General features: G+C 42.2%; 1 protein-coding gene across 1 annotated transcript in view; it reads right to left on the bottom strand.

Annotated features, from left to right (window-relative positions):
* The window catches only part of LOC111219449 (filamin-B-like), a 91227-nt gene extending 74852 nt beyond the window's left edge, over positions 1-16375 (bottom strand). Inside the window, exon 1 of the mRNA XM_022742129.1 lies at positions 15941-16375. Within this exon, the coding sequence (XP_022597850.1) occupies positions 15941-16232 (292 nt within the window). The 5' untranslated portion in view covers positions 16233-16375. The remainder of the gene's footprint in view (positions 1-15940) is intronic.
* Between the last annotated feature and the right edge of the window lie 3345 nt (positions 16376-19720).

The raw sequence follows: 19720 nt of genomic DNA, 5'->3' as shown, positions 1-19720 counted from the left end.
AGCGGACCGCACCCCCGCAAAACCCTCAGCTCACCGTCCAACACTGGCAGGAGAGGAACGACGCCAAAACTTCATCACAGCTATAAATCTGTCACTGTAATAAAACCTTGCTCTGTAAATGATTTGGAAAATAAATAAATATCATTCGTATTCACATATCATTCAATAAGCTGCTATTTCTTACATTATAGATACAGAAGTAAAATGAACTGTGTTTTTATCATTAGTCTCAATGTAACTGTATTTAGATTCTTCTCAACTGTGTTCAGTTGTTTTATAATCTCTGTCACCGTTTCTTCAAATAAAAATCACAAAGTAATTCAGACAAAAACAAAGTGAGTCTGGTGAGCAAAGTGGATTTCAGCTGGAAATGCCCTTTAAAGCAGAGGACGAGCAGTACCTGCAGTGGTAAACAGGATGTGGAGCTACTGTGTGTGTGTGTGTGTGTGTGTGTGTGTGTGTGTGTACACAGTAGGTCTGACCCATGGCACACACACAAATTCCTCAACGGTGAGATCATAACTCCACCCCCTCACCCCCTAATTCTCCACACACACACATACACACACTTCAACACCCCCTCCCATCCGAGGACCCAATGGATGGTGGCAAAGAAACAAAAGCCATAAAACACACACACACACACACACACACACACACACACACACACACACACACACACACGTCTCTTCAAACTGCTGTCAGGTTACTGTTACTAAAACATCTTTCACTCGACACACAAGGGAAAAAAAAAACATACACAAACACACACACACACTCCAGGTGTGTGACATTACTCTGTGCTGAGACCGATCATCATCACCATCATCATCATCATCATCACAACATTATTAGGTGATTTTTTTTTCAATATCACAACATTATTAGGTGATTTTTTTCCCCCAATATCAATATAAGTCACAACATACAAACAAAATCATAAAATAATCAAAAGTGATGTTCATTACGATGAACAGTCTTCTACTGACTGTTACTCCAGACACATGTAAGATAAAATTGTCAATATAATAATTCTGTTTTGGGATGATTACAGACTCAGTCACCGTCATTACAGATAGATTTCCTTTTCTCAGTTCGTCATTTCAAGTCAATCACTTTGAGTCAGAACAACTCATGTTTCAGCTCTAAAGTGATCTCAAAACGAAAACTAGAAATTCTACGTTGAATTAACAAAACGTACATATTCACATTAAGTTAACGAGAAAAGATTAGTCTCCGTTAGACTCCAATAAATTCCTCCACGATGTTTTACAGTGAGGTTTACAAAGACTGATCACCTAAAGTCCACGCTCTCTCGATGTCTCACATTTGAACCGTTTCCAGAAAAGTCAGGAGCCTTCCTCCTAAGCCTCATACGGCACTCCCAAACTGTGGCACCCATGACATCACCGCATGATGCATTGCTGTACTAACGATGCCGCTTAATGAGAGTCACATGAGTCATGCAGCAGCAGCTCAGAGGAGGCGATCCCACCGAAAGACCCAGATTACAGACAGAGAGAAGACGGCGCGAGGCTTTTAATGTCCTCAGTTCGGTTAATGAGGGGCGAGCGAGATACTGCGTCTGTGTCATTCTGTCTCTCTCTTTAATCTGGTCACTGGTCGGACGGTTACAGAGATGAAGAGAGAGAAAGATCAAAGACTGAGGAAAACTCGCTCTCATGTCTCTCGGAGTCATTCACAGAGAAATCAAAGAGGTGAATGAACCAAGAAGAAAATCAAACTGGAAAGAATCCAGTGTCGGTTCAAGAGGTGAATCTGAGAGTTTTCGCTCACCAGCACCGAGGAACAACCAGGAGAACCATGGCAGAGTTTTCCCAGACCTGGACCTGGTTCACAAGGGGTCAGGAGTTTACAGGTCCTGAAGTGAACTGGTCAAGATGCTCATTTTGGACAAACAAAACTGTAATCCCATTAACTCCTGTGCGGGAGTTAATTACAGTAGCCCAAATGGAACAAAATAAAAGCATGCATAACTTTCTCTTGGTCAGCAGAGAATAGATACCTCACACACCATCAGAGAGGCATCTGATCAGTCCCACATTCACTCTGCAGCTGGACGACGAGCCCAAACATACGGCCAGAGTCATAAAGAACTATCTTCAAGAACATTTTAGAGGCCACAAGACTGCAATAAAAAATAAAATAAAAAAAAATCAATGAAAAGACAAAAACAGTTAAACAGCAGGTTTAAAAGCGCACAAAGACATGCATGTGTGATTGCAGACGGCGCAATACACGTTAGCGGTTTCACTATATTCTGCAGCTGAGCAGTCGGTGTTTCTACAGTCAGATGCAAAGAAGCGCAGCAATGCACCAACAAAGAAAACAGCAATGGACGTAAACAATTCTTAAAATCATCTTGGCAAATGTTTTATGGGGAAGTAAATGCATCACATCAAGGATACACACAGTGGGATCGAGTGTGAAACACAATGTAAACATAGACTTTTGTTTGTGTGTATTCTGAGTGACGTACAGCACCATGCAGCACCATGCAGCACCATGCAGCACCATGCAGCACCATGCAGCACCCTGCAGCACCCTGCAGCACCCTGCAGCACCCTGCAGCACCCTGCAGCACCCTGCAGCACCCTGCAGCACCATGCAGCACAGCAAAGTCAAGTGAGTGGGACGGTGGTCTCAGACTCTTTGGCCCCACTGTAAATATTTGAGCAGTTTTTAGCAAGAAGAAAGTCGAGCTCAAAGGAGTTTAAAACAAAAAGCAGAGGAAACATGAAAACATGAGAACCACAAGAGAGCTGAGTAACCAGCCCAGTGCTGCCCTGTCATTAACACACACACACACACACACGCACACGCACACACACACACACGCACACGCACACACACGCACGCATCTGGCATTACGTCTGCATGCATAAACAGGACACATACTGACAAACACACTGCAGCATTTAGCCTTGCATGACCTCACCCTGCTGGTTCCCAGGCTATGATGTCATCAGAACCAGACCAGCCATGTGGTGAGGAAGAGGATGATGAAGAGAGGAGAGGAGGTAAGGATGGAGAACAGAGAAGAAGTTGTGAAAGAAAGTGACAGAGAAGACAGGACAAAGAAAATTAGCAATAAAAATGTGCAATTAGCAAAATTATGGATGAATGGACGCTGAGGTTAGGTCGATAACACTTCTGTTGTTCCTGAAACCATCACTTCCTGAAACTCCAGAAACAAAACGAACAGGGAGAGAAAGTGGAGGATAAGACGGTAGCTGATCACTGGTTTTCAGTACCAACACCAAAACAATACTTTGTCACACTTGTTTTCTTTTTATTGAACAAGAAATGCTCAAAGGTGGTGGAGACCAAAAACAGAGCTAAAAACAGGCGAATACTGGACTTGATCATGTTGCTCTGTAACTGCTGGATGCTGCTAACAGTTCATTTCAACTTAAAAAAGGTGAATTTTATGTTCACAGCTTGTTTTCTCTGCCCCAAGGTGCCCCACAGTATGAACTAAAAATAAAAGTATTGTGACACAATAAAAAGAGAGAAGAGAAAATAAGTGAAAAGAAAGAAAAGAAAAAAAAGAGAGAAGGAAAAAAAGATAAAAAAGAAAAGAGGAGAAACTGGAACCAGAGTGAGTTAGAGGAGCAGAGTTTGAGATGTTTGTAGCTGAGCCAGGCTGCAGGAGGTTCACCACTGTGATTATCACTGAACAATCCTCAGCCAACCACACACACACACACACACACACACACACACACACACACACACACACACACACACACAAAAAGCCTAAACCTCGAAATTTAACCAACCAGTCCTAACCGTTAACTCGAAATTCCCAACACACATACACTGTGGTGTGTGTGTGTGTGTGTGTGTGTGTGTGTGTGTGTGTGTGTGTGTGTGTGTGTGTGTGTGTGTGTGTGTGTGTGTGTGTGTGTGTGAGAGTAAGTGAGAGACATAAAATAAAAGTGTCTTGTCTTTGTTGGAGCCATCTGTCTCTCTCTCTCTCTCTCTGTCATCTTCCTGTCAGTCTGATCATTAACCAAATTTTTAGTGACTGTCCTGAACGCTGCGTCATGTCTGCTGCATCTCCAACCAGACAACAGCCGTGTCTGTGGGTGTGTGTGTGTGTGTGTGTGTGTGTGTGTGTGTGTGTGTGTGATTCCAGATCACAATGACAGCAGTGACACAATGACAACAACTGAGCTTCATGAAGACATGAACATCTGCTGTGAGACGACAGGATGACTGGTGTGTGTTGCACGCTTTGTTTTGTTAGTGCCACAAAACAATTTTCCTCCACCCCCCCACCCCCACCCACCCATTGTGTTTGAATGGAGTCAGAAGTCTCATCAGCAAAACCACACTGAAGCGCAATATTAACTGTTTTGCGATTTGGGTGAACTGACCCTTTAAAAAGGCAACTTTACAGAACTACTATTGTGCTATATATTAATGAATTTTACTATGAATCTCATCCATTTTCTATCGTTTGCTTTTGTCTTGTTACATAATGGACAGAAGGGCTGCAACTACAACAACTATTTTCACCTTTAATTAAACACCAATCACAGTTTCCTAGAGCCTAACATGTCTGTCCATTCAACGGTCTAAAAGTTAGTTTACAATGATACGTGTGTTCAGACAAAGCAGCAAATTCAGCCAAGAGAGCGTTTTATTTTTCTGTCAATCAATCAATTATCAACTCATCTTTGCAGCGTTAATGGACATCTGCACCTTTTCATGTCTCTTAGAGCGAAAGTTTGACACTTTGGGAAAATCTGCATATTTGCTTTCAGACAGAGTCAGATGTTAAAAGGGACATTTGTTCCTTTAAGTTTCACATTGAAAAACCTGCACAAAGCTGCTGCATTTAGACCTGAAGCCAACAAAGGAGCTTTCTCTGCAGAGAGGTGTGTGTGTGTGTGTGTGTGTGTGTGTGTGTGTGTGTGTGTGTGTGTGTGTGTGTGTGTGTGTGTTTGTGTGTGTGTGTAAGTCTATATCCTTGCCTCTCTCATGTTTCCTTTTCTGCAGCAACACAGAGGCTCTGTGTGTTGTGTTGTGTTGAGACGGACAAACACACACATACAACAGCCTTGCAGCGCGGTGGGGAGCTGATGACACGGTGAAACACCTGTGTACAGGTAAAGCATCTTTAAGGTCATCAGCAGACAGAGGTAATCCCGTCCGGTTTGTATTGTGTGTTTGTCTGTAGCTGCGGGCTCAGCACAAACCGTGTTGTCCAAGCCTCATGATTTGTCGGTTTGCCAAATGTCCAATCAAACTGACCCTGAGCTCAAAAGCTGATTGGCTCATAGATGTGGGTCACCACGGTGCTTTACGGCTGAGTCACACCTGAATGAGGCTTTTGGCAGAGTCACTGCATATCTCTGCTCGGCATGTCACACAGTTATTTTCAGTGAGTCTGCTTAGAAAACATATCAATCTGCGTGTGAACGGTTTCCTGCGTGTTCTGATGAACTCCTGGGATTAACGAGTGCCAGTGAAAGTAGCAGCGAAGTGGGAGGAGTTATTTCAGGAATAGAAGAAGATATGTGGTTGTCTGATAACAAGATATCACGATAACGCCAAAAAGGTGGATTTCAGCGAGAATCAGCCGATCGCAGCTTAAAACTCTCACACGCTGCACCACCAGACGAACTGACGACACCAGCTGCAGCTGAAACCAGTTTTCTTTTAGGTTCTGGTCCAATTCTGGAAGAATTCAGCAACTACATCACAATTTTTGTTCACAAATTCAACAACAATGCATTTTAAAAACCGGTGGCCTTACCAGAAACTTGAGAGATTGTTACATCATCAGTGAAAGTGTCCTGTTTCCATGTTAAGTAACTTTCACTTTGCACTTTGTCTATTAAACCTTCAGGAAACTCTGAGTCATTAACGACACAATTAAAATCAAGGCTGTTTCAATCTGAACGCTGTACTTTTAAATCTCTAATGTGACATAAAGACGATTATCATTCATCATGTTTGCTTTATGACAAGCATCTTACATTTATATTATAACCTGATTACTGTGAATCATCTAGTAAGTGAACATGCTCCAAGGTGACATCACTTCCACAATAATTTACAGGATCTCTTTGATAGTTTGGTTCAACATTCGGGATTTTCCAGGAGACATCTCATCAGCTCAACCACACACGAGGAGGATGGAGGGAATTTCTTGGCGTTTTTTTCTTTTATTTTTGCTCCGATAGTTTTACAGAGCGTCTCAACACAAGCTCCGTCTCTTACAGCGTGAGCTACAACCTGAAAGCAGTTTCCTTGTTTCCCCCCAAAAAATGTGACTTTAGCGCCAACACCACAAGTCACGCTCTTTTAATTCCCCATCAACCGTCCTTCACGGCGGAGAATCTAAACACGGCAGAAGTTATCCAGGCTTGTTCAAGTTATACTTCGTCTAGTTTTGACCTTCCTGCGAGTGACGTGAATTGAGATCTGGTTGTAATTATTGATCTGGTTGTGATTATTGATCTGAGTGTAAACAACGATCATCTCGACAGAAGCAGTAAACACAGAGCCGGAGAAGAGGATCTGGACTTTGAAAACCACTTCATCTGGACGTTCTGTGGTTTTGTTCTTCTACCAGCCGACAATGATAGGTTCAACTACAGAGACAACATGTTCAGTAAAAACCAGAGAAGAAGAGCAAACGCCACAAATGTGTCACCAGCTCGGACGTTTTCTTTCTCCTGTAGGACTGAAACTAAAACAGACGAAAAGATTGAACAGAACACCCAAGAATTAAATGGGCTGTGTGTGTGTGTGTGTGTGTGTGTGTGTGTGTGTGTGTGTGTGTGTGTGTGTGTGTGTGTGTGTGTGTGTGTGTGTGTGTGTGTGTGTATAATTCAAACACTCCTGCCAGCTGTGACTTATAGACATGCAATAGCACATCAGAGTCTTTGCGAATCAAATTTCCAAAGGAAATTAAAATGATTCATGAACTCTACAATGGTTTTGACTCATCTCACTTCTACATTCATGTTTGTTTAAGTTTTAGCTTCAGTTCACTGGAAATCTCTTCCATCATGAGACTGAATCATCTCAGAGGGATAGGATGTGTTTGTTTTGTACAGACATGGTGGTGGTCTGCTTCTCGTCTAGCACCTTCATTATGTCAACACTTTAATTTTGACAATACCAAACTCCTGCAGAACTAATGACATTCCCATCGGCCTCAGCTGGACTTTGTGTTGTGTGCTAATGAGCTATTGTTTTATCCTGACATGCTAAACTAAGAAGCTGCGCATGGCTAACATTATACCTGCTTAACATCAGCAGTTGCTGACCAAACGCCCGCGGTGCCAACGTGAAGCCTGATCTGGGCCAGATTAGTCTGCTGGGCCCACAGACTTGCTCACAGTGGTGTTAATCTGATGTGTTGATTGTTTTCCTTCTTCACCTTCCATATGTGATCTGTTAAGAAGCGACTGAAAGACACGGAGACAACAAAGCGCAGCAGATGAACTCCGCAAACAGCTCGTGGTCAAATCTCCGAAGAAACAGAGTCATTCTCACAGTCTCTTATCTCTCATCTTTCTCACAGGACCTGAACGCAGCAAGAGGCGGCTCCGGGTCATTAAAGTTATGTGACACTTCCCTTTCAAGGCTACCACACCCCCTCCCAGTCGCCTCCAGCCCACAGCCAATCGCCGACTATGTTTACAGAGGTTGCCGTGACAACAGGTGGAATGTACCTCATCCCATGCTGACCTTAGTACGCTTTTCTCCCCATGAGAGTGAGTGAGAGTGTGTGTGTGTGTGTGTGTGTGTGTGTGTGTGTGTGTGTGTTCAGCCCCTACACTTCCTTCTCTTTGTGTTGATACTCATCGTTCTTTATTGTGACGAAAGTGAAAATGTTGCCAAATCAGTTTCAGCTGAATCTGATCCTGGATCTGGTTTCTGTCGGAGTTTCACATGGAGATAAAGTTCTTCACAGGTCCACTCAGACCTGAGCCGGGACCTGAGTTGGACTGGGTCCAAACAGAAAATTAAATATTGTTGTTTCAAATAAATTATAATCGTGTCAACACATTGTGAAGCACTTTTCATGACAGTGGGGTAAACAAGCAAAGATTATCCTTAATAATATTATATTATTATTATTTTTCCCACCCAGATGAATCAAAAACTCTGGGCCAAGGTCTCGGAGGTCTTTATATCCCAAAGAGGAAATTGACATGACATGAAGATGACAAACCAGCACTCAAACAACTAAACAGGCAGCAACACAAGAGCATGGATACAAACAACAACGACAACTTCCCTGTTCAGGAATTAGCATGTGAGAGCTGAACGCTGCTTTACAAGCAACTCTTTATCTGTGAGAAGCTCCTTCTTTTAACAGACACAAACAACTAGAAAATAACAGCTGAACCTGTAACACAGCAGCCTGACGGAGAGTGAGAGAGGAAACCTGCTCAGTGACAAACAAACAAGTTAACAATAAAAAATTACTGAAATTAACATGTCGGAGTTACAGCAAAAAAGAAACAAACAACAACTTTTAAACCAAGACACACACACACAAACACACACAAACACAACCCTGTCGGACTGAAACCAAGCATCTATCAGCTGTCAGAGTTTAATGAGCCGACTGCTGTTGACACACATCGCCAAGGCAACGAGAGGCCGAGAGAGAGAGAGAGAGTGAGAGTGTGTGTGTGTGTGTGTTTGCAGTGTGGTATCAGGTCCAGGGCAGCAGTCGCCTGCCTCTCAGTTAATGTGTCACAGAAAAAGAGAGAGAGAGAGCTGCAGCAGTAGACGTGTTACAGGCAGCACGACGTGATCTGCCGGTCTACATGTTAGCAGACATTAGTCTAAAATAAAATCTACTGATCCGGTTTACACCGTCGATATTGACCTGATTCAGCTGATCAGGAATCAGCATCTTCACATTACAGCAGAGAAACCGAGTGCCGTGTGCAGCGAGTTCTGCACCACCAGGAGTTCATATTGTTCTGTCCAAAGCAGAACTAAACAGAACCACTTTAGCCTCACTGCTGATGTTAGCAGTGGGATAGCGACACTCCAGAGACTCAAACAATGTCTTTGTAACAACCCTGGTGGCAGCATCTGCATATTTCACCAAGCCAATATCTTTTTTTTTCTTTGTCTGGTCTCAATATGAGACCAGTTTGTTATTGGACAGTTCTGGAAAAACAAGCAGCGGTCAACAGCGACTGGCTGTGCCCACAAAAGTCAGCTAGGGTCACAGTTATCCAAAGTTAGCCTGACTTTTATTCCCGAGTGTGGATCAAACTCCAAAAGCACTGGATGCATGATAATGTGAGAATGCATCTCAATAACATATTTGTATCACTTCCTCCCTGCATGGTAAATGCATCTTTCAAGCTCCACGCCTGCAGTTTGTAACACAGACATTCCCGCTGTAAACTGTTTTCACAGGCTGAGCAGCAACTGACGGTGAAAGTCAGAGCAACAAAGGGCAGAAAGCGTGTAATGAAGTGGACCTAGTCTGAATCACTGCAGCATATGAAACTGTAACAGATATGTTTACACCTGAACGAGCGACCTCCAGACTGAAGCTTCGGTCACTTCAGAGGACCTCCCAACAAAAATCACTTCACACACCGAGCTACAGTTACTCCTCAAAAACACAGCCTGGAGGCACTAAGGTTCAGTGTGTGTGTGTGTGTGTGTGTGTGTGTGTGTGTGTGTGTGTGTGTGTGTGTTAGTAAAAGAGAGAGTGTGAGGACACACAGTTTGATTAAGTTTAAAACTAAACCAGTTACAGATCCCGTTGGGGCCTGTTCTCACCGGTCCTTACACACACACACACACACACACACACACACACACACACACACAGAAGTAGGGCAGCACTACAGGCAGGGACACAGCAGCAGGTAAGTTCATTTCAGGCAGTTTTACGGCCAGTCAGAAACCAGTTGTGAGCGACATTATCATTCATTTGGATTCATGTTTGTGTAACACTAGTTTATGTAAATCCAATATTCTCTCTCTTTTAGCTCTTATTTTGGTCTCTACCAACTAACATCTGGCTCTTCAGCTGCTAAAAGCTCCACCATGTTTCACCAGCTGCTCTCTAACGTGCGTCCGTCTGTTGTTCGCTGCTGAGCAGGTAGCCGACAGACAGACAGTGTTTTTTAAGCTTCTTCTCTGAGAACAAAACTATGAGAGCAGCGAGACTGAAGCAGAACGTTAAATCTGGAGCCTGATTCTTCATTTTCTACTGGTTTGTTCTTAAGAGCGTCGCCCTTTCACATTCGAGTCATTGCTATTGTAAAAACATTGTTGTGCAGCTGCTTTAAAGCACCAAACATGTCCCATCTGTGTCGGCTCAGACTTCCCGCAGCATGTACGTTAAACAGCACCAAACTTTTAGCCCCTTTTGGCTCATTATTTTGGTTTCACCGCACATTTACTGTTTCCAGCAAACACGCTCTGATACACTCAGCGTCCACTACCTGCCCAGCTTCAAACAACAGGCAGACACAGACAGAGAGCAGCTGGTGAACATAGTGGAGCATTCAGCAGCTAAAGAGACAGATATTTCCCTCAGGAGCTCCGAACCACAGCGAACGATAAAGAAAATACTGGACTTTCATTCATCAGGTGGACACAAACACAACTCCAGTGGGAGGATAATGTTGCTCCGTCTGCTGGTTGTGTAAATAATCGACTGTTTAATATCATATTAGCCATTATTCAAAAAGGTCCTTGAGTACAAGTCAAGCCTTTACAAACAGGCTGAAACCTCTCTCCCACTTCAACACACCTGTCTGCACAAGTGGAAGGCCAACACCCTCTTTATATAACGTGTACACACACACACACACACACACACACAAACTACAATCTGATTTTACACAAACTTCTGCTCTGCATTAAAGGAGCATTCTGCTGATTTCTTTGCAGGTTTTTTGCCCGTCGCTTAAATATCGACTCACATGTGAAGCAGTGTGTTAAAGGAGGTCGGAAATCTGACACTGATTACGGAAGATAAAAGTCAACAAACTAAAACAGTGAAAGCATTGTCTCATTAAACACCAGCTCCTGTCACATGAGGAAACACAGCACAAGATGACAGATCGAGTCGATCCTCCGCTAGTTACATCAGGAACAAACCGCAGCTGGTGGATATGAAGCACGGTGGAGTCAACACGCAACGCGGCCACACGCGCAACACGCACAAACACACACACACACACACACACGCGCGCGCGCACGCACAAGATAACAGCTCCAGATGAAAACTCAGATTATTCATTCATGCAGAGACTCTGATTCAATTTTTAAGTTCATAATGTTTTGTTCGGAGTCACCTCCTCTTTCACAGCTTCTGTAAACATGATGTCACATGACTTAACCATTAACACACACACACACATACACACACACGAAAAAATGGAGACGTTGAGTTACACGACTTTGTCTGACAACAACAAACATCTCCTTCCCACGCTCCCTCCTTCCCCCTCCCCCTCTCCCTGGTGCACTCTTCCTGTCATGCAGGTGAGGCATCTGACAAACTAACGTTACCTGTGTAGCCACACTGGATCCTGTCCAACATGTCCAGACTCCAACTCGTAGGCCTCTTTTACCTTTTGTAAGAACCAAAGTTGTTTTTTTTTTCTTTTCCGCGGTCACACAATGAGCACTGTTCTGCTCCGACCTGTAAAATACAGTTGAGCTGTTGCTCAGGAAATAACAGACACTGTTTAACAATCCATCACTGCAACAGGCCTGATCCGGCCAGTTCATATCACCTGTATCAAAGATGGTTTCCCTGACAGAGACAGGTGCGTAGCTTCACTAGCTGACACAGGAGGATGCGGTTTGATGTCAGTCAGGTGCAGGTTGAACAACAGGGCAGAGACCGCCTGAGAAGGACGGTCTGGATCCGCTTCCAGAGAGAGAGTGTGGTGCACAGACATGTCAACAAGACGTCAACTCAACGCCAAATCGTTTTCTTTAAAAACGACCCAGAGTCAGTGTTTTCTGATCCGAGTGGCTCATCATCTGTAGCTCTGAACGCTGTAACACAACCACTGCAAACCTTTCTGCTGTGCGTTAGTGTGTGTGTGTGTGTGTGTGTGTGTCTGCCCCACCCACCCAGTCATTTCCTCTCTTCTATGGAAAATCAAACCTCCACTGCTTTACATCACTGAACACGGTCCGACCAAACACCATCCAGCCTCAGTGACTCAGGACAGTTTCACACTCAGGCCGCTTCGTTATTTTTTTTTCCTGAGCCAGAGTTTATCCTGAGACGTCTGATGAAGCATAAAAGCTTCTGTTGAATCCAGAGCAGCGGTCTCGGTACACCTCAAAACAGTGGTCTGAGACGCAGCCTTTACCACTCATGAGCTCAGTTCAGCTGTGGAAACACGTGTATTTAGACTTCCAGAGGACGTTCAGGGTCCGTCCCAGGACCCACGCTTGCGGTATCTGTGAGCACTGAAGTGCCCGCTCGTGTGACGTATTTCCTTTAACTGCCACAGAGCCCAAGTGCCCGTTAAGACCACAGGCTTGTGGGAGTTTATCAGAGCTCACTGGGACACACTTGGTTAATAAACACATCCTGTCAGTCACAAATATAAATACTCTACAAGCTCTGATCATTCTTAGTCGCAGCAACCAGCAGCATCACAGTCAGAGTCAGTAGCTGAGGAATTATACAATTAATAAAGATATTTAATTATCTAGAAGCTCGTAGGTCCTTAATGTAAAAATATACAACATGTTGAACGACCTCTGTCAGAAAATATCTAATAAAAGGATATTTATCATTTATCTTGACGGTGTAAAATATGTGACATTATTCTCATCAGTCAAGAAGAACAGATCTAATATCAGGTGATAACCAACAGCCATAATTGTGTTTTTGGACATGAATAATAATATTCATGCTGGATCCAACTTTAGCTTCGTCATGTCTGTTGATTATTATCGTCCTAAAATCAGCCTGAAGAATCTGAACCCAGGTTTTAATCTGTTTATCAAACGCCAACACTTCTGAGTCTGTTATTTCTCAGACCGTGGTGAATTCTGGGAGACACTCTCAATACCACTTTGAAGCGGTATTGGGAGAAGTGCCTAACGTGTGTGTGTCGGCCATTTTTCTGACATGGGACACACTTGTCTACTACCTGTAGCGCTCAGGACGGCAGGTGTTGGTACCGTGACACACCCTCAGTGTCAGTCTATGTTTTAGTCCTGACTATGAGCTGGATGATTCTGAATACGAGGAAGTGACGAAGCGCGTACAGATGCCACGAAGAGACCGACACCAGCCGCACATGCCAGGAAACAAGAATCCTGAGCTCTGAGGTTATTCACAAACACACCTGGTCCTGTCCACAGGTCTAACCACAGATATGAGATGAGGTCACTAATAAAGGGCTGAGATATGTCTTACAAAAACAACAGTGTGTGTGTGTGTGTGTGTGTGTGTGTGTGTGTGTGTGTGTGTGTGTGTGTGTGTGTGTGCGTGCGTAGGTGTGAACTGCTCTGTCAGCTTGTTGACGGAGCAGCTGACGGAGGGCAGAGCTGCTGAACTCCCGGGGCTTCAGCTGAGAGTGACGCCGTCTCTACAGCAGTACGACAATAACACGACAGGAAATGACGACAAAACAAAAAAGGGATTGTGGACACTCATGGGCTCGTGAGTTTTGGTACAAGTGACTAAATTAATGTCTCAACACAGAGTTTAGTTCACTATTAAATATGTTTCTCTTAATGGGAAAACGTATTACACCTCCATTAAGTATAATACTACTAGGTACAATGCAACTCATCCTCCAGAATGATCATACAGTTGAATGGACACCTCTGAAAGAATATTATAACCTCAAAGGTCGTTTGTGTTGCAGGACCGCTGTACTAGACTGCATTAGTTTTTGCTAGCTGTACCTAATAAACTGCTAATTGAGCGCACAATGATGCACAATAACATCACCATATCTGACAGTTTCCCTTCAGAGGATGAAAATAGAATGAGATGGAAAACACGCAAACACTTTTCATTATCAATTACCTCAATCAAGAAATTGCACAATGTCAGAAAATGAAGCCCAGCATGAAATAATTTAAACATTTGTTTACTGTGACCAACAATCCATTTTAGATCATCATAGGAGACAAATATTCACGTTTGATCAAAGTACTCTATTATCAAAACTGATGCTGATTTATTTCCATCTGACAAACCAAAGCTCCAAATGAAATTAATTTAAGGGAACAAAAAATACTTTTTGATCTTTTTCCATCAGCCTGGAACAGATCTTTAACATAATGCTTTACTGCTGAGACCAACAAAAATCACATTGTTTTCCTTTGCAAAGAAACAGAGATAAAACAATGAAATATCTGGGTCACTATGATGTCATTCATATCTTTAATATTAAGCAAAAATAACTGCAATATGTCAGTGCTGTGCAGCCTGGGTGAGAGCCAAACATCATTAATTAAAATCAGCTGTGTGGTAATTATGTTCGGGACACAGCAACAAGCAGCTTGTTAAAAAGAAAACAGCTTTATAAAGCAGAATAAGTGAGCAGCAGATGGAGGCCGATCATCAATCTCATACAGCTGACAATCCACATTAACAGCACTTGGCTCTGACTTTGTGAATGTTTGGGGGAGGAGGGGGTGAAATATTTTCACGCTTCACCCAAACTGAGGAGACTTCACCTCTCCACATGAAGCCAGGCTCATTAACACAGGTGTGTCCTCCCTCAGTGGGAGCCTGCTCATTAAAACACACACTGCTGGTGTCATGTTGAGACTCGAACCCACAACATGCCAAACTCCATTCAGAAATCTGTCAGTTTAATGCTGCTGACAACATGACATATACTGTATTTTAATCAGTAACTACCACAGGACCAAAACTTTGGCTCCGGATATAGAGAACTGATAAATTAACTTTAAAGTATTGGAGGTGATTTGGGCGGGCAGCAACAAGGTGTGGGCAGCAACAGGAAATAATTGTAATTTCCTATACAACACTGGCTTAATTCTGGACTATATATGTGCCGATCTGAAGATGGGTACGTTGTAATCCTATAAATATAATTTATAATGAGTATAATGTCACTAATGGGCAAAGCGACATTAAATTGTGAGTTTCTTAAACACAGTTTGGCGAGGAGTTCCTGTCACACCTATGTGCTGCACGTACGGTAGCTACCATGAAACAAAACGGACTAAAATGGGAACAAATCTCATTAAAAACGGTAATTTAAGTAACATATTACCTCTACTATCGCGAGAGCTTTTCACTAACAGGTTCATGTTAGTTAATATTATAGTAAAAGCCCCGGGAAACTTCCCCAGAAATGAAAGGACAAAAGGTACAAACTGGACTTTGGTCTCAAAGTGCATATACATAACATTTCAAAAGCGACATGAGCCACTCTTTACTTTAACATGACCCGCTCAATACCAGTAATTTCTGTTTCATATCAACTTTTAAAAAGTGGGTTTTCCCTTTTGATTCCCAGCGACGTCTCTCACCTGGCGGCAACAAAGGCGTGAAGGACTTAGAAAACCTCAGATTTTATATGAAATATTTGTTGCTTTGTGTATTATATGTACGCCGAATTGAAGAGCGTTTCCAGTTGATTAAGTAGATATAATTTACAATAACGTAGGATATATATGTAAGTGTAGAAAAGCAAGTGGACTTTAAAACGCTGCATTTTTACTAAGAGTTCGTATTTTCCAGAACAATAAACGGTGTGTTGGGACTAAAAGTGGAAAAACTAGGGAGGAAACTTTACTGGGATAAGTAATAATAGTTATGCCATCATCCTTGTCATGTGTGGACTGTTCATGGACGGGTCAACTGACTTTGGGGGCCACATGTTGGGGTGTTTTGGAGCCTCAAACCAGCCTCCAGAGGAATGAATGGACCGTCTTTACTCACCTATGGAGACCAGCTTTATGTTCTCCTTGTCCAGGAACTCCAGAGCCACCGACACGTTTTCCAGCTTCATCTGCCTGAAGTTGGGCCTCGGGTGATACTTTCTGAACATCTTCTTGTGGCTGAGGACCTCCAGCAGGGCGATGAGCCTCAGGCCGTCGCCCAGGTCCAGCTGCAGGTCCACGATCCGCTTGTTGACGCACTTCAGGTGCTCGTTGATCCAGCGGGTGAAGGTGTTCTGCTGGATCTTCTTCCACGGAGCGTCCTCAGCCAGGTCCTTCTCTGTGGCCGGCATCTTTAACGGCTTCTCTTCTTGCTTCTCTGCAACGCTTCTTGTCCGGATTTTTGTTTAAATGGGGCCGAAAGTGGGGCTTTGTCTTCCCGCGGTGTCTCCTCGGAGCAGCCTGAAGGTGGTTTGAAGTTTTTCTGAACCGCACTGAGACTGGCTGGCTGCTGCTGCGTTCAGGTGCTGCCCAGAAAACTCGGACTGTTCAGCGTCTTCTTCCTGTCGAGGCTTGACAAAATGCTGAGGCGTCGCTGGCGTTGTACTACTGCCTCCCCCGGATGAAAACACCCTTTTTCTTATCCTATTTATTTATTATGTTTTGTTAGTGAAACAAAAAAAGTTAATAAATCCTCCACACGGAGACACAATTATTAAAAAAGGGGAAAAAAAGACAGAAAACTTAATCCTATAGGCTACATAAGAAAAACACAATTCAGTACCAAAAGTGCAGTGAATGAAAAATGCAGTAAAATCAAATGCTGAACAAATAATTTTAATTCTTGTATATCAGTATTACAATAAATGATAAATTGCAAATGCAGATTTTTAAAAATCAATGTCAGATTTAGAAAATTAATTAAACATATTGCTATACCCATATGTTCCTATACTTATTTTACTATATCTTTTTTTCTTGTATAGTATTTATTTTATAATTTACTTCTGTTTTGTTTATTTCCTGTATGTTTTATACAAATGTAATGCCTGTACAATTTAGTTTTTGAAATATTTGTTGGTTATTAAGAGAAAAAGAAGATAATGAGGAAAACAAAAGAAAGATAACGATCACAAAACAAAAAAATAGAGAGGAGAGAGAGAAAAGACAATCAAATAGACTGTATACAAATATTGTGTAAAATACACAAATTCTAAACTTCTACCATTAGCATACCCTTGAGTTCTGTTTTCTGATTAAAAAATAATCATTGTCTTTTTTTCTAATGAAAATGCAATTAATCATTTTTATATAGTACCACGTTTATGTTATTAATCATTCTATATAATCATTTCAATGTTTCTATATCGTATGAACTCACCACTCATCGGAATTACGGAAACAAATCTTATAATAGCCATATTTCCGGTTTCCATGAAGGCAGCATCAGTCTGGTATGAGACCGAACGGACTTTGTCAAAGATCGTCTATGAGCAAAAACAAAAACCATCTTCCCACCTTCTGGGCCCTGTTCCTCCAAGTTTAACTGTGTTTCATTGTTTGTGTTGTGTCTCCATTCAGCTGCGGGTTTTACTGATGCAGCTCTGGGTGTGTTTATGTGAAAAACCTGCGTTGAAAACTGTTTATTTTTAACCACCAGAAAAAAAGTTACAGTCAGGGTAGTGATAGTATATAATCACACAACAGAACAAGAAGCTGTAGAAACAGTATCCTGATGATTAAAAGTACAGCTTTAAATAGGACTTTTTTAAAAAATATAATCGAGACTAATGTAACAAACACGTTTACTCATCATTGTAGAGGAAGTGATTCTACTACTCCACAAAAGTGTCTCTACTGTTCTTTATTTGTCACTTTATTATAAACTCACTATTTTTGTCCAGATGAGGATCCGTGTCTGACTGATGACGCGCTGTTTTTCCAGTGATCTGATTGGTCAGCACCTGGGTCTGTTGACAGGTTTTGATCTCATCCTCTGCAACAGTGACCATGGTGAAGGGCCCAGGTTACCATGGTGATATACCCTGCCTGGGTTAAAAGAGAGGCAGCTACCAGAAAACATGGGTCAAGCTCAAAGATTCCTGCTCTAACATTACTGCACAACAACCGTTACCATGACATGTTTTTACCATGTTTACCATGATTTTTTGAGATGAGAGGCTTTTTACTTCAACATTACACAGACAAATCAAACACAAACATTATGGAAATCTGTTTCACAAAGAACCGCACTTTTCTTTGATCCAAACACAGAGGCAACGTCAACTGATGGCTGACTATTTAACCAGCTGCCATTGTTTTTGAGTGAAAGAACAGTGAAGCACCTTGTGAAACTGGTTTTAAATCTACTTTCCCGTACAGTAGAGAAGAAGAGAGCTGAGGAATAATGACAATAAAAATACTGGAGGTAAATAATCTATGTTTCTAGTATGAGACAATAAATCAAAATTAAGTCTGCAAGTCAAAAGTATAAGATACTCACAGGTATGAGACAAAATTATAAGAATCTACATTTAATTTATGACATCTTAAATAACAATTTGAAGACTTTAAAGGGTTAGGAGGTCAAAGTTATGCTTTGACAAATCACATTTTAAGTTGCTCTAGTGAATTTATCATCAAACAGTTGCTTATTTAGACGTCCAGCAGCCACCTGTTGACTGTGAGTCCAGTGTTCCCTCTCTGTTAGCTCTGTGTTTGGTCTCCTCCGGCTCCTGGGGGAAATATCTGGCTCTTTGGCTGCTAAATGCTTCACTATGTTCACCAGCTGCTCTCCAACTGTGTCGGTCTGATGTGAAGTGCTGAGCAGGTGGTGGACAGAGAGTTTTCTCTGAAAACGGCTTCCTGCTGCAACTGAAATCCACAAGAGTGAAACAGAAGAGTGAAGTTGCAGGTGAAACATCTAAAAAAAAAAAATTAGACTCACTAGATTAAATCCCATGAAGCCGAGGGGCAGCTGCAGATTCAGGTGATGAATCTCTGTAGGCTCATCACCTTTCAGTCACATTGTTTTCACACTGACGTTTTATACATTGTCATTAATAATGTCAATTATAGCCGCTTAATGTCATAATATTTAATCACCATGAATGCTTCTATTTTTCTCATGCCTAATATTTCTTCTTTTCTTTTCCTGTTTCCACTGACTCCAGGAAGGTGAAAGCGTCTTTATGGATTTCAACCATCTCCTCCAAAGGCCTGCTGGGTTCCGTAAAACAAAGGGAAACACAGCGTCGTGACTGTTATGACTGATGTGATTTTGATGTAAAACCTCAATGTGAAAATGTAAAACAAATGAGGATTAACCAGGAAGAACGACCTGAGCTCTGCTCTCTCCTGCTGTACAACACATCCTTGTTTCTATTCTATAAATACCTTTGTGATGTTCCCAACTCGTCAGTCTCAATTAATTATCTTTTTATTGCCGACAGATGTGGCTTCATGTTGCCTTTGGACGTTGACTCTCACATCTTTTTGTCTTAAAGAGCATCAGGAAACACTTCTGTTCTGTGTTCAGTGTTTCCACCTGTTCGTTCCCATCAGATAAATTCACTATTATTTCGTTTTTTAGTTTTTACACCTTTGTCACGTGAATCAGGGAAGAACATCTTTCTGAAAAGCTTCTTTTTTTTTTTTTTTCCTCTCGTTTCCTGACTGCATTTGTCAGAGATCTGTGAGCCAGACGTTAATTCCTTCTACATGTTACACCCATCTCATAAACATGACATCATCCTCCAGCTGGATGATTGACGCGTGTTTGTCGTGTGAAGACATTCAGCTAATATCAGTCTCACACACTCTCACACACACACACACACAT

The sequence above is a fragment of the Seriola dumerili genome, unplaced genomic scaffold (assembly GCF_002260705.1).
Source record: "Seriola dumerili isolate Sdu_G_001 unplaced genomic scaffold, Sdu_1.0 BDQW01000066.1, whole genome shotgun sequence".
Taxonomy (NCBI): Eukaryota; Metazoa; Chordata; class Actinopteri; order Carangiformes; family Carangidae; genus Seriola; species Seriola dumerili.
The sequence above is the reverse complement of the archived record's forward strand: the minus strand, read 5'-3'. Positions and strand labels throughout refer to the sequence as shown.